At 45.5% G+C, this 13537-nt stretch overlaps 1 protein-coding gene across 8 annotated transcripts in view; it reads left to right on the top strand.

Moving 5' to 3' along the window:
* LOC111934941 (contactin-4) overlaps nucleotides 1-13537 on the top strand; it is a 263405-nt gene that overhangs the window by 175088 nt on the left and 74780 nt on the right. For all 8 annotated transcript variants that reach the window (XM_086846907.1, XM_086846912.1, XM_086846910.1 and 5 more), the window contains one exon: nucleotides 6401-6496. In XM_086846907.1, coding sequence (XP_086703033.1) covers nucleotides 6401-6496 — 96 coding nt within the window. The remainder of the gene's footprint in view (nucleotides 1-6400; nucleotides 6497-13537) is intronic.

The following is a 13537-nucleotide window of genomic DNA, read 5'->3' as shown; positions in this document are numbered from 1 at the left end:
TAATTTTATTCTTTTATTAATGTTATTCTTTTATTAATTTTATTCTTTTATTAATTTTATTCTTTTATTAATTTTACATTTTTTGGGGTGTGAGTTTGCATTCCTGTCACTGGCCAGGGTGGGAAGGTGCAGAAGAGCCCGTGGGGCACCTGCAATGCTCAGACACCCCCTAAAAGAGGGGTACAGCACCTCCTGTGCCTCTGGAAGCTCCGCTCTCTCTGCCCACTGCAAATTCCTCTCTGCAAGAAAGTGCAAACAGAGCTTTTTTTGGGGTTTTTTTGGTCTAGGAAAAGATGAAAAACTTCTGAAAGTGAAATAACCCCATTCGAGTCAACCCAAGGGGAAATGTCTGCCCAGATTTTCTAGATTAAAGTAATAAAATTTTCAGAGTCCTCAGCATTTTGTCGCAAGCAGAGGAGCTGCTTCAAAATAAATGTTTGAAATATTTCCTGTCGCAAGAAGGCAAACAGGCAGTTTTTATGAAGGGGAACATGAAGACAAGGAGGATTTTTATTTTTTTTTTTCCCATAATATCATAGAGAAGAGTAGTTTGATTTTGGAAAAGAAAAATGGGTGTCTTGCAGGAATTTCGAAGAGCTGCTGTTTCCCTATTTGATCAGAGGTGTGAAGGAAGGCAGGAGAGCCCTGGGGCTGCCTTGCAGCCTGTTTGGAAGCAAGGATCAAACCCCAGGGAGGTGGAATTTCAGCCATAAGGGCTCAGAAATCAGTCTGGCTTTAACAGATTGTGGTCAGAAAGGCTTGGGAAAATCCAGTCTCAACACGAGAGCCCAGCTAGAGATGTCCAAGATGACAGAGATCAGAGATGGGAGTGGTAAAGTTGCCCAGGCAGTGCCTTGTTAATGCCCACAGCAATAAAGTCCAAGGAAAAATATTTTCCAACAGGGATGGGGTGGGGGAATTTACCTCTAAAACTTATTTTTCCTTTATCTCCCTGGCAAAGTAGAAATCCCAGAGAAATTTCTGCTCTAAAGGTCAAATTAGAAAGCTTTCATCCCCAGACTTGTAAACTATTTCTGAAATCAGTGACTCTCGAAATTATTCATTAGAACACCAGCTCTTAAACTAAAATTCTATTAAGCTCTGTATCAAAGGGGTTTTATTCCAACCCACACAGCTCTCTGGGTAGTCCTGCCACACCAGCAAGGACACAGCCTGAAGAACTTCATCTCTGGGTATTGGTGAGAGGCATGGCAGAAACCCCAGGAAAGCAGGTGCAGTTTTATAGAGACTGTTTGGGGATGGTGGGGCCATGAATACCAGCAGGCAAATCTTGTCTGTGCCAGTTAAGAGCTTCCAGCCTTCTTTCCTGTGAATTCTTCCAACCAGTGCCCTCTCACATCCAAAATGGATCAAGGTGCACTGGGATCCCCTCTCCAAGACTGTTTTTTTAAATATATATATATTTATATATTTAATTTTTTATCTATATTTTTTAATTCCCACAGTTTGTAGCCAACAGCCAGTGGGGTGGGATTAGCATGTCAATACCTTCCCATCCCCCTGACTGTGAGTTTTGTTCAGGACATGAACCTGGGGTCTGCTGAATGAGGAGAGCTGTGCAAACGTGATGAGAATCATTTGGGAGAGGGCACCCAAATATCCCTGAGCAGGGGCTTCTTGGCTCAGTCTGAACCAGGAGGATTTGACCAGTCCTTCCATCAGTTTTTTGTTGGAGATGTCATTGCCAGCCTAATCAGGTTCCTGTGGGATGAGTGGTGTGCTCTTTAATATGAGGAATAATCTCATTGTCTTCGGTTCAAGGACTGGATATGACCTCAAACATCACCCGGAATTTTAGATTGCTGGGATTATTTAAAAACTATAGAAGGGGTTTGAGAAGGCAAAGCCCATTATGATCTGTAAATCTCTTTAAGTCATGCTTAAAAATTGGCTTTGGTTGTCTTGGCTGTGTTTGGGTACCCAAGGGGATTGGGCATTTCACATATAAAAAAGGTAATTACACCTTCCCTATATCATTATTTCCTATTGTGTGAGTGCTTTAAAGTTCATTTAATTTTAGTAAAGGTGGTGTTTTGTCCACTCCAGGATACCCAAAATTGCCAGTGAATGTGTGTCAGCTTTATCAGTTCCTAAATTATCAGATTCATTTTTAACCATTCTATTTTCCTGTGCTCAAAGTACAACCAAGCCTCAAGGGGTGAGATACCAACCACAAACTCCCATGAAATACAAAGAGCCTGAAAGAACTCCTGAAGTGCTGATCCAAGGATTTGTTGCTCATCTAAGTGAAGGAGGAGTGTCCTAACCCAACACTTATTTTTGGGACAGCTGGAATGGCATTAGAGTGGTGCTAATTCCCAGTAATTCCCAGTAATTCCCAGTTGGATGCACAGATGTGTGCATTCCCTCTCCCCAGATTCATTGGATAGCTCATTTTTTGGGAAAAATGATCCCTAGGGATGCAGGTCCTGTGCTTTGGAGGCTCCTTGCTGTTGACATCAACTCAGCTGAGTGATATCAACGATGTGTTATCAAATTTGCTTTACAGAAGTCTCTAGAGGAAGACTTTTAAGTAAAATCCACTAACAATTTTATTTTTCTGAGCCTATTAGCCGTGTTTTTTCTTTGGCAATTAAAAGCCATTGATGTGTGGAGCAGTGATTGATGTGTGTACATTTTTGTTGGAATACAGTAAAAGCAGAAATCGTTTCATACCAGTTAAACAGGAATAATAGGTGAAAGTAGCACTGACACTGCTTTTCTGATCATTAGGAAAAAAACCTTGAACTGTAATGACAAAGGGCTCACTAATGGTGAGTTTTTGACAGCGTGTCATTCAAGGCACAGCACAGCAGAGCTGCCTCCCACATGATACAGTCACAGAAATTGGCTTTCTAAAGGACATGCAGACACCTGCCACCACCAATTTGCATCATTCACTCTTCATCTCGTTTTCTATAATATTTTTTGGGTGGTTTTTAATAGCTCTCACACAGAGGGGTCTCTCCTAATTGCAGCACCGGCGTAATTACGAAGCATTTTGTGTTCTAAAAATAGGCACGTGTGGAAAAAAACTCAAAGCAAAGCATGGAAAGGCTCCTCGGGCAAACAGAGCCAGCAAAACAGAGCTCAGCCTTCACAAAAAATAGGGATCTCTGTCAGGTCCCCAGTGCCCTGAGACTGGCAGGCTCCTGAGGGAGGCCTTGGTGTTCCAGTTGGGTTCCCAGGGCATGCTGAGTTCAGGAATTCTGTTGTCTCCATTATTTCTGGTTTTTCCATTATTTCTGTTCTTGTTGCAGCCAGTAATGGGGACGAGGGGGGCTGTGTCGCTGCTCTGCTGGGGTAGAAGTCTCACCACTGGGACAATCAGCAGAGCTGGAAATGATGGGGGATGTAAATACAGAAATCTGAGGCCAAATTTTCCACTGACCCCAGCAGCAGGAGCTGGTGTGACCTTGTTTGTTGGCTCATCCTTCGATGCCATCTGGGAAATGTTTCTTTAAAACTTTGTTTGCCTAGGAGTCACTCAGAAAAAGAATTACCACATTTCATAAAGCTCAGACCCAAGTAGGTCCTAGGAAAGACGAAAAGGCTGCAGTTCCTTTTGTTTTGCTTGTAATTGAATCTTCTTTGCTATAAAGACTGATTTTTGTAGGCAAAATTTGGGGAAATTTTTCATTACTCTGGACAACTCGGGTAATTGTTACTGTGCAAAGCCATATGGGTTTGATTAAAGTTTCCAAATGCCATTTACTGAGACAAACTACCCAGTCTTGAGGGGCCGTGGATCATTTCAGATTGCTTAAGCTTTTATTAAAGCCCATAACAGGTCATTCCACACAATAATACCCTGTCCAAAGTGAGAAGCTGGTGGGCTGTCAGCTGCTGCTGGCACCTCCTGGGCTTTGGAGCATTTTTGGGGGAACAGGGATCTGTGTCAGCCCAGCATCACTTCCCAGTACCTGCCCAGAGTTGTGGCACTGAGCATTAAGGCAGAGTTTTAATGGAGACTACAGAAATAAAATCTCATTATGCCAGCAAAGCCATTCAAGTCCCCATTAAGGGCTGGGTGTTGGTGTGTGCATTGCACTCCAGTGCATTTCAGAAGCAGATGTCAAGGTTCTGTGCAAATATTAGCTAATTAAACCTCTTCTGAGAGACACAGCTGAAGTACTTGTCCTTAGAGATGTGCAAACTTTGTCACCGAGAACTGAAGTGACTTTCCCAAAGTCATGCAGCTGCTTTTAAATACATCCAGCTGAAATTAAATAATACATGCAACTTTCTGCTTCTGTGCGCCTGTTCAGCTTGATTTAGAACTGATACTGTCCAGAAAGCGTTTAAAAGGCACCTTAACTCATTCATTAAATAAGGTGTGAGTAGCTGTTACTCACAATAACCTCTCTGCATTCCTATTACACCCCCCTGTTGTATTCTCCTCTTGAAATCACTACTAATTGCTAATTACTAATCCTTCTCTGATGCTGGGGTTGCTGGAGCTCACACAATATTTTTCTGTGCTCATTGGAGTCCTTGGGTTTGGTATTGTGAGAATTGTTGGCAGCACATTCATCTCTGGAATTGCCAGTGTTGATATTTCCTTCCTCAGCTTTCTCTTTTAATCTGATGGGTCTGTGGGTTTCTTTGCTGGGTTTGGGTTTTTTATGGGCAAACAAAAACAGAAACCCTCCTCTGCTACGCAGGGTTCTTAGGTTTGGGGACAAAGTGAAGTGGAACTTGCTGGTGTTGTCACCACGAAACTGAACCATCCACTCTGCAATTCAAGGATCACAAGGTGGATCCTCAGTGGAGCTCCTCACTTAGTAACATCTTCATGATGTTGCTGTTCATTCCAATTTAGGTGTTGTAAAAATAAATCTGTGGCCTGCAGAAAGCACAATTGGCCTGATGGCTCTGATGAGGCATTAGCCTTTCTAATAATTATCTTAATCTCGTTATTTTGCTCAGAGCCAGATTTGAAGCACTTGCATGAGGCTTTTCAGAGCTGACTCCCAGAGCCTGATGGTTTGCAGTGCAAGCAATAGTGATGAATGCTCTTGCTTTATTTGCTGATTTTGACCATTCTTGCAGCATTTCCTAGATGTTCATCCAAGCAGAGTCTGCTTTTCCTGGTAGCAATCCTTTTCTTGTCAATATTGATGTAAAAAATAGCACACTTATTCCTGCAGGCATTATTTGGGCTTTAGGCGGTTACTCCTCCTGCAGCTGTCCTCAGAGAGGATGGGATCCAGCCTTGTGTGCAGTCAAAATATATCAAAATCTGTGCACTGGCAGGTGGCCAGAGGAATGTTACAGTGGTTCCTGTAAAATAAAATAAGATTAAAAAGGAAAAAAAAAAGGGAAAAACATGTAAATTTTATAGAATTTAGGAGTGAAAAATTCTATCTCTCTAATTGATTTGTTTTTTCTGTTTTCCTTTTGTCCTAAGCCTGAAAAGAGAGAAAGGTTTCTTTCCTAAAAAGGGGAAATGAAGCAGTGGCAACTTTGGATTTTATTTATTTAAATTGTTTAAAGTATGTATGCAGAAAACATTTTTGAGAGAGGATAAAAATCAAGGCTCAGTTTTCCATCCTTGCAACCTTATAATGATGTTCCTACCAGTTCCTGCTGATAAATATTTATCACCTCTGTGTTTTCTCTGCTTCCCAACTGCACTGACAACAGGTTTGTAATTGCCAAACCAAGGCTCAGCTACACTGGAAACAAGGGGGGAAAAAAGAGAATTGCAATGCAGGAAATTGTTAAAGATCAGAGGCTGCCAGAGTGATTCCATGTCTTGGTGCTCCCACAAAGCAGCTGCTGGTGACAGTCCTGGTGCCACTGCTCAGCTCGGTCACCTCCTCACTCATTGCAAGTCTCGTGAGCCCAGCGTGCAAGGGGAGCAGAGGGAGTTGTGTTTTTGCAGTGCATGGGCCCTGAGGAGAGGAAAAAGAGAGAGCTAGAAGGAGGAATTTAATTTAATTAAAGCACTCTGTGGCTTAACATGCAGCTGGTGCAAGAGGCTGCTGGTGGGGAGGGAAGGGTCTCCACACGTGGGCCAGGAGGGCAGCAGCAGCTGCCAGCTGTCCAGCTTGGGATGGAATTGCTTATTTAAGGCAGCAATTCTTCCTAAATTCATACACCAATCCTCCCCCAGCATTACAGGTGCTGGGGTTTTCTCCAGCTGTGTCTGCTTCTGTGGGTGAATCAGCACCTTCTCCCCCTTTCCAGCCTGAGGAGGGCATTTCCTGATCCTTTTGTTGATGCTCCTCAGCCTCCTGCTGCCCCACGTCCCACCCAGACCCCACCAGCCCTCCCTCCAAGCTGATATTTGCTTTATTTCATCATTTTCCTCGTGTGCTTCTCGTGAGGAGAAGCCTTTGATCACCCTCTAACCGAGTTCCTTCTCTCCTGGCAGACCTTGAGAACTTCAAGACCAGGACGAGGAGCACGGTGTCCGTCCGCCAGGGCCAGGGCATGGTGCTGCTCTGTGGGCCCCCACCCCACTCTGGAGGTAAAGAGCTTTCCTTCTCTTGAATTCAGAACTGCAGGGTTTCCATTCTCAGGGAAGAGAATGCTCGGGATTTTCGGGAAGGTTGAAGCAGTCACCTGTGAGGAGAGGGCTGTGGCAGGGCCACCCTGGCTGGGTTGTGCTGGGTGGTCCTGGTGACTGGGAAGCTCCAGCTGGGGGATAAATGCAGAGAAATCCACTTTATTAATCAGAGTATGAACTTCAGAGATGAACTAATGGAAACTAAAGCAATGTGTATCCTGTAGATGTGACCCAGATCTTCTTGTGCAGCCTGTCTGTTTTGTGGCCTGGGTGTGTCTCCTGCTAAAAATCTGAATCTTGCTGACAGAGCCATTTTTGTGCATCATCTTTTCATTATTTTCTCTTTCTCAAACACTACTAGCACTATTTTTTGGAACTCAGGATGTGTCCAGATCTCACAGGGCGCTGTTTGCTTCAAAGAGGGTGGTATGAATGTTCGGAAAACACCAAACAATTCTTTCAGTTCAGCACAAACTTATTTTATTGTGGCTCCCTGAGGGCGTGCGTTGCACTGTTCAGTTTAGGATGGTCGGGGAGGGAGCGGCTCAGTCGGAATTCCCGCTGGATGCCCTTGGTGATCCCGACAAGCTCCATGTGTGTGTGTCCCTCCCCAGCAGGCCCCACACCAGCCTCTGCAGCTGGCAGAGCCATGGAACATCTCCCACAGATCTGTGTCCCTGTTAAAGGAATTTGCAATCCTGCTTTGAGCTCTATCCGGCCCCATCAGCTGGATGGAAGCTGCCCGGTGGAGCGTGTGCTCTTAGGCTGGGCTCATCGCTCCGAGAGGAGGGGACGGAGGCTGGAGCAGCTCCTGGGCTCTGTCTGACCAGCTGGCACAGCTGCCCACGGGCTCTGTCCCCCTGGGACCCTTCCCAGCCATGCTCCTGGGATGGAGCTGGCCAGCGGTGCTGCCTCCTGTCCCTCCAAGGCAGGGGGCTCAGAGGGATTGCAGGAATTGCTCACATTTGTCTCCTCAGCAAAGCCCCACTCTCTGCAGTGGCTGAGTTCCCTGCTTTGCCCTAGGAAATCCTGTCAGGGTGAGCAGTGAGAAGGGAGTGGTTGTTCAGGAGAAGGTTTATTTACTGGTGATACAAAAAAACTACATTTCCAGAAGGTGCCGGTGTTATTTCCAGCTTTGGTTCAATAAGAGGGATGGAGCCTCCTGTGCTGACCGGGAGGTGAGAATGTTTCTGGTAATAGCTTCTCTCAATCATTTGGGTGAGAGATGACTTCCCCCATGACCACCATCCATGACCTGCTCTACTGCAGCCAGAAAATTATCCTAATTGTAGCCAGAGCCACAATTAGTGAAAGTGACACTCTCAGATCTCTGTAACCGAGCTGGGCTGGAGTTACTGGGCTTGTTGATTCTGGCTTGCACAGAAAGTGTTTACAGGAGACTCAGAAGAGGTTAATCCAGAGGCCTTGTTCTGCAGCAATTCATCTGCTCTGTGGCAGCATTTTCTTCTCCTTTTCCTCCCTCCCAAGGCTGGAAATAAGATGAGTTTTAAAAGTCACAACTGCAAATTAATGCTTTTTGGTGATCATCACGTTTCCATCAGCCAACTGTTGCTCGAAGCCCCTGGGTCTGTAGCATCACTGCACAGCCCCAGGGCCTTCTCCTGCTCGGCTCTGGGAGGTTCAGGAGGAATTTCAGTGTCAGGGGGAGCTGCTGCTCACCGGGAGGCGCCGTGGGCAGCCCCATCCCCAGGGCGGTGTTGGCACAGCTGGGATCAGCTCCTCCAGCCCCCCAGAGCAACGCTGCCAGTGTTTAACGCTGAGATGCAACAGGAAAAAACCCTCCAGCTTGGAAGTGAAAGATAATCCAGCTCATTGGAAACGCGAGTGGAGTTAAGAGGAGAAAACGCAATTACTTATTTCAGAGTCTGATTAGGGCAGTGAACCCAGCTTCATCATCCTTGCAAAAAGCGCTTGATGGCATTAATGACCAGTGTTGAAATGCAGGGCTAACTGTGGGAAAAAACTCACTTCCATATTCTTTATTTATTTTGTCACTTTAGTTTCATATGTGCGTTGAAAATGAAATCTGGAAAAAAAATAAAAAATAAAAAAAAATTAAAATAGCCAAACTATTCAATCTGAGAATTGCCATTGCTTTGCTGATGAGGGTATTCACTGGAATAGTAGAAGTCTGGAAAAAAACATCCTGGCCAGGTGCTGAGATTTGGGAAAAGAAAAATAGTAAATGAGAAGGGAATTATTTCCTGTCAGCCATTGTGTCACTGGTTCTCTTGGGCTTAAAAATTGTGACTTTATTAAAAAGATGTTGATCAGCGCTCAGACCATTAACCTTTCAGCTCACTCTGGTGCTTTTCCACTTGGAAATATCCATTTTTGAGGAGCTGTCAGCTGAAAGTGAAGTTATGCTGGCCTACATACATTAGTTGTTGAGGCTTTCATTTTATTTTTTTCTTGTTAATGATGCCCAATAAAGAGCTTCCTACTGTTCAAACGTTACAGGAAATTCATCCCGAAAATGAGTCCAAATGATGAACAAGTCCTTTCAGCATCAACAAATGGGCTGTGTACAGCTCTCACAGAACAATTTGGGCATTGCCGTGCGTTGTCCCAATTTTTGGTTTGAAATGAGCTGGAAATTCAAGCACATGGATCTCAGCTTCCCCCCCAGACCCCAAATGGAAATGGAATGCGTGCTCCGTGCGGCGGGGAGCCGCTGTTTGTCAGGTCACTGCCTTGTGCTGGTACATTCTGTTAAGCAGCATAATGATGTGATGGCCTCCTCTGATGAAGTGCATGCTGAGTGCTGGAGATTTGGAAAATAAATGTTCATCTGCGGCTCGGGAAGCGGCTGGGCTGGAGAGCGGAATAAATGCAAATCAAACATTTGCTTCTGTTGCGTTTTCTGCGTTGCAGCAGCGGATTCCCAACCCCCCGAGGCCAGTCCTGCCGTATTGATGACCCCGTTGTCTGTTAGAAGTTCCAGTTCTTTTCCTCTTTTTGTTTTTTTTTTTTTGCCTTCTCCATTTGTTCCTAATGGACTGGTAGAAATTTGCCTTTGTTGTTAGGATTTTTCTGAGATAATTAGCCTGCGTGTGAAGGGTGTTCCCTCATTATTTCTGTGGCTTGTTTGATCAAAAGCCCAACGATGGTCTTGTGTCAACCCTTCTACCCTGAAACTGCACAGAAGAAATCACTGAAGAGTAAATATTGCTCTGGGACCGTGGCACCGGGGCCTGGGCAACAGCAGGATGAGCTGATGGTGGTGTTCAAGTGGACAAGAGGAAACAATCAAAAATCCTAAAAGTCTGTGTGTGGCTCAGATTTGGGTTTGGTTTTGGTGCAGAACAGCAGGGGCCTCATCCTGGCCACAGCATGAGCTGGGCAGTCCCCAGTGATGGAGACACAGAAATGGGTTTGGACATTGGAGGGGCAGCAAAGAGTTTCTGGGACTTTTTTGTTGAGACTCCTTTAGGTTCCTCAGCCTGGCTTAGGAGGAGTTCTAGAATTTGGATACCGGAAGACAAATCTCTCCTGCTTTGTGTTTTCAGAGCCCTGTGAGACCAGCCATTGAACCACAGAACCACCCAGTGTCCCCCTGCCATGGCAGGGACACCTCCCACTGTCCCAGTGTCCAGCCCCAATGTCCAGCCTGGCCTTGGGCACTGCCAGGGATCCAGGGGCAGCCCCAGCTGCTCTGGGAATTCTGTGCCAGGGGTTCCTGCCAGAGAATAATTCCTGCCCAAGATCCCCTCCAGCCCTGTCCTTGGGCAGTCCTCAGGGTGAAGTGAGCAGAGCAGAGGGGAACAATCTCTTTCTTTGGCCATCTGGAGAATTTTGAGCCAAAACAGGAAAAGTATCACCAAAACAGGTTTTGTTTTTTCATTCTGTTGCATTTTTTTAAGCCATTTACAAACCATAAACCGTTTCAAAGTGTAAAACAGTCTTCAAGTTAAGCTCCTAGTGGGAATGTTTTCCTTCTGAGGAGCTTTGCAGGGGGAAACACCTTTCCTTGTTTGCTTTTTTCAGTGGTGTTAATCAAATTTGGCAAGATACATTTCTTGTTGAGATGCACTTAACTGAAACAAACAAAAAGAAAGCTCCAAAATCCAAAGCAAACACTCGCTTGTGTTTCTCAGGGCTCTGAATGTGAGTTGTGTTCTAAAGGGGATATGCCTGGGAAGTATTTGGAGGTCACTGTCCTTTTAACTTGATCTCTAAATTTTAAGATAAAATATTCTTTTGTGCCAAATAGTTCTTTTCATTTAACTTTGTGGGAGCTGAGTCATTTAGCTGCCTCTTCTGTTAGATTTATGTGATAGTCAGGGCAAGGTTAGTTAATATTTTAACAACTACAGTTTTCAAATTCCTTCTAGCATCCCTGGCATTTCGTTGTGAGTACAGAGGCTAAAAAAATACAGTCCTGGAAAGGATTTTCTACTTGACAGGCTGGTAGCACACCCTTCCTCATGCAGAGCAAATGGGTCTGGAAATCCTTCCCCTCCCTTCTCTGGCAAGATAAATGAACTTGTCTTTAGGATTTCTCTCCCCCCTCTTCCTGTGAGTTTCTCGTGGTTCATCTTTAGAAAGATCTATAACCATGTTCTCATGACATTTGCCTTCCAGCCCTCGTGGGAGCAGCCTGTGGAGATGGAGCTCTGCAAGTGCTGTGAGAGATGCTGAGTGTACACACAGGGCTGTGGAAATGATCTCTCAATTACTTGGTGATTTGAATTCCGTGTTCTCCTTGCATTCCCTGGCGCTGTGTCCTGCTCTGGGTCTGCTCTGTGCTTCCCTCATTCCACCACTCACCTCAGCTGGAGCACATCTATTCTCACTCCTGATCCACCTCAGGAACCTGGGAAAGATATAAAAAAACCTTATTTATAATAATAAAATTTAAAAAGCTGATGGCTTTTTTAAATAGCAGAGTGCTCATCTGGGCGGATGGGAACCCTCTGGTGTTCCTAGAGGATTTGTCTTCTCCTGCCACTTGCTGAGGGCCTCAGAGTTCCTGCTGACCCCAGAACTGAATCTCCCCACTAATTTCTCCCTCTGAACCTCAGCTCCTCATTCCCTTTGTCCCTCTGCTCCTTTCTGACCTTCCTGGGCACTCGGGAGCTGTGTCCCCTTGAGTGAGCAAAGGCAGCATTCCAAGGAAAATCAGTTTTCTGTCTCTGCAGTGCCCACTTTCTCAATGCACTTGGAAAATTCCATCTTCCCAAAGAGGAGGAGATTCATTAAAGCTCAGTTGTTCCCATAATTCTTTCCTATCTGGTGCCATCGCTCCTGATGGAAGCACAGCCACGGATGGAAACACACCCGTGTCTGTGAGCTGAGATGTTGACAGAGAATTATTCCCACATCTTTTCACAGACTGGATGAATTCAGGTTTTCTCATTCTCTCCTGCTTTTTTTTTCCCTGCCGGTATCCAGGAGAACTTTTAGTTCTGTTGTACAGTTTAATCAAGTAGAACTAACGAAATTTTAGCATTTGACAGAGGAGATGGCAATTCTGATTCCATCTCAATCTCAGCCTTTCATGCTGCACGGGTGGTAGTGAAGTGTGGACACCCAAGGTGTTTGCAGAAAGCACTTTACTGATTACAGAGCTGCTAAAACCACTCCTGGGCACAGAAATCATTAGTGGCTGCTCACTTGTCCGCTCACTTTTTCTCTCCTTTCACTGTTTGTTTTTTTTTTAAAGGGTTGATGGACACTTCATGGGCTGGGAGCAGTGAGGATGGTTTGGTTTTCAGGGTGGCTGATGGCCTCTAGTGGGGTGAATGGTTTGAGGGGTTTGTCTTGTAAATAATCCGTCCCACAAATGATGTCCTGTGCTCCCTCCTGTTTGTACAGGCAGTGCGAGGAGGAAGGGAAGCAAACCTGGGAAAAATCAGAGCAGTGCAGGAGGAAAAAGGCAATTATCAGGCGTTTTTATACCATGATCAGTGAATGGAGCGTAGCAGAAATCCTGGAGCCTTTAATGTCCTCACTCCACTACAGTAATCTGAATATCCAGCCTTTATTTTCCTGTTTCTTTCAGTGTGGGGTGCCCAGAGCTTTTGGGCAATGTGAGTTTTACAGAACCTGTATTCCCAGTTCCCCCTTGCCAGGCAGATTGAGGGCAAAAAACTCTGAAGGGGCTTTTTCCAAAAAGGCTGAGCTACCCCTGTTACCCCTTATTAAGGGATTGAGAGTTTCTCCTTGTTTTAATGTCTTTGGAAGCCTTTGCTGCTTGGTCAGGTTTGGTTCCAATTAGTGAGAAGCTAATTTAGAGAGGAGCCTCGCACACATGGGTGGGCACTGTGGCTGTAAAAGTTCCATTTCTCCAGGAAACCAAGCAAAAAATCTGCTAAGCTGGTTGGGAGTTGGTTCAGCTATTTGTCAGAACGCTGCAGGGTTGCTGAGCAGCCTGTCACGGATCACTCCCAAGGCTGGAGGGAAAATATGAGCAGGTGAACTCTCCCTTGGGGCTGGGAAAAGCAAAGGAAAAAGAAGCAGGGAATTGTTTTTCCATTGGGAGGGTCAGTGATGGATTTGACGTGTTTGGCTGTGGTGTTGGGCTGGTGTTGGCAGAGCTGGAGCATCAGGAGGTGTTGCAAACCTCCCTGAGTTTTGGGGCAGGTGTTTAACCTGCTTTTCCATGGATAATTCTCCTTGGAGGATTCAGGGAAGGACAGAGGGGAGGCTCAGTTCCCAAACCAACAGGAAAATTTCCCAGAGAGGTGGTGTTCCCACGAGCTGGGGCTCCACAGCTCACAGCTGACTTTCCTGGAATGGGAACGCGTGACATCCCAGCAGGAATTCCCAGGAATTCCCAGGAGGTGGGTGCAGATGTGTGGGAGATGGAGGGGACCACGAGGAGCACAAAGGATGAGGCATCAAAAGCACCTGGATCTGTCACCAGTTTTTCCTCATGCCACTCCCATGCCCCCAGGCAGCAGGAAAACTCCCACATCCTAAAAGTGTTTTCCAGAGCTCAAAAAGCTCTGAGTGAGTGATTGATCTCAGGCCAAGATC

Source organism: Cyanistes caeruleus, chromosome 11, assembly GCF_971803275.1.
Source record: "Cyanistes caeruleus chromosome 11, bCyaCae1.hap1.1, whole genome shotgun sequence".
In the NCBI taxonomy this organism is placed as follows: domain Eukaryota; kingdom Metazoa; phylum Chordata; class Aves; order Passeriformes; family Paridae; genus Cyanistes; species Cyanistes caeruleus.
This window is presented reverse-complemented; position numbering and strand designations above follow the sequence as displayed.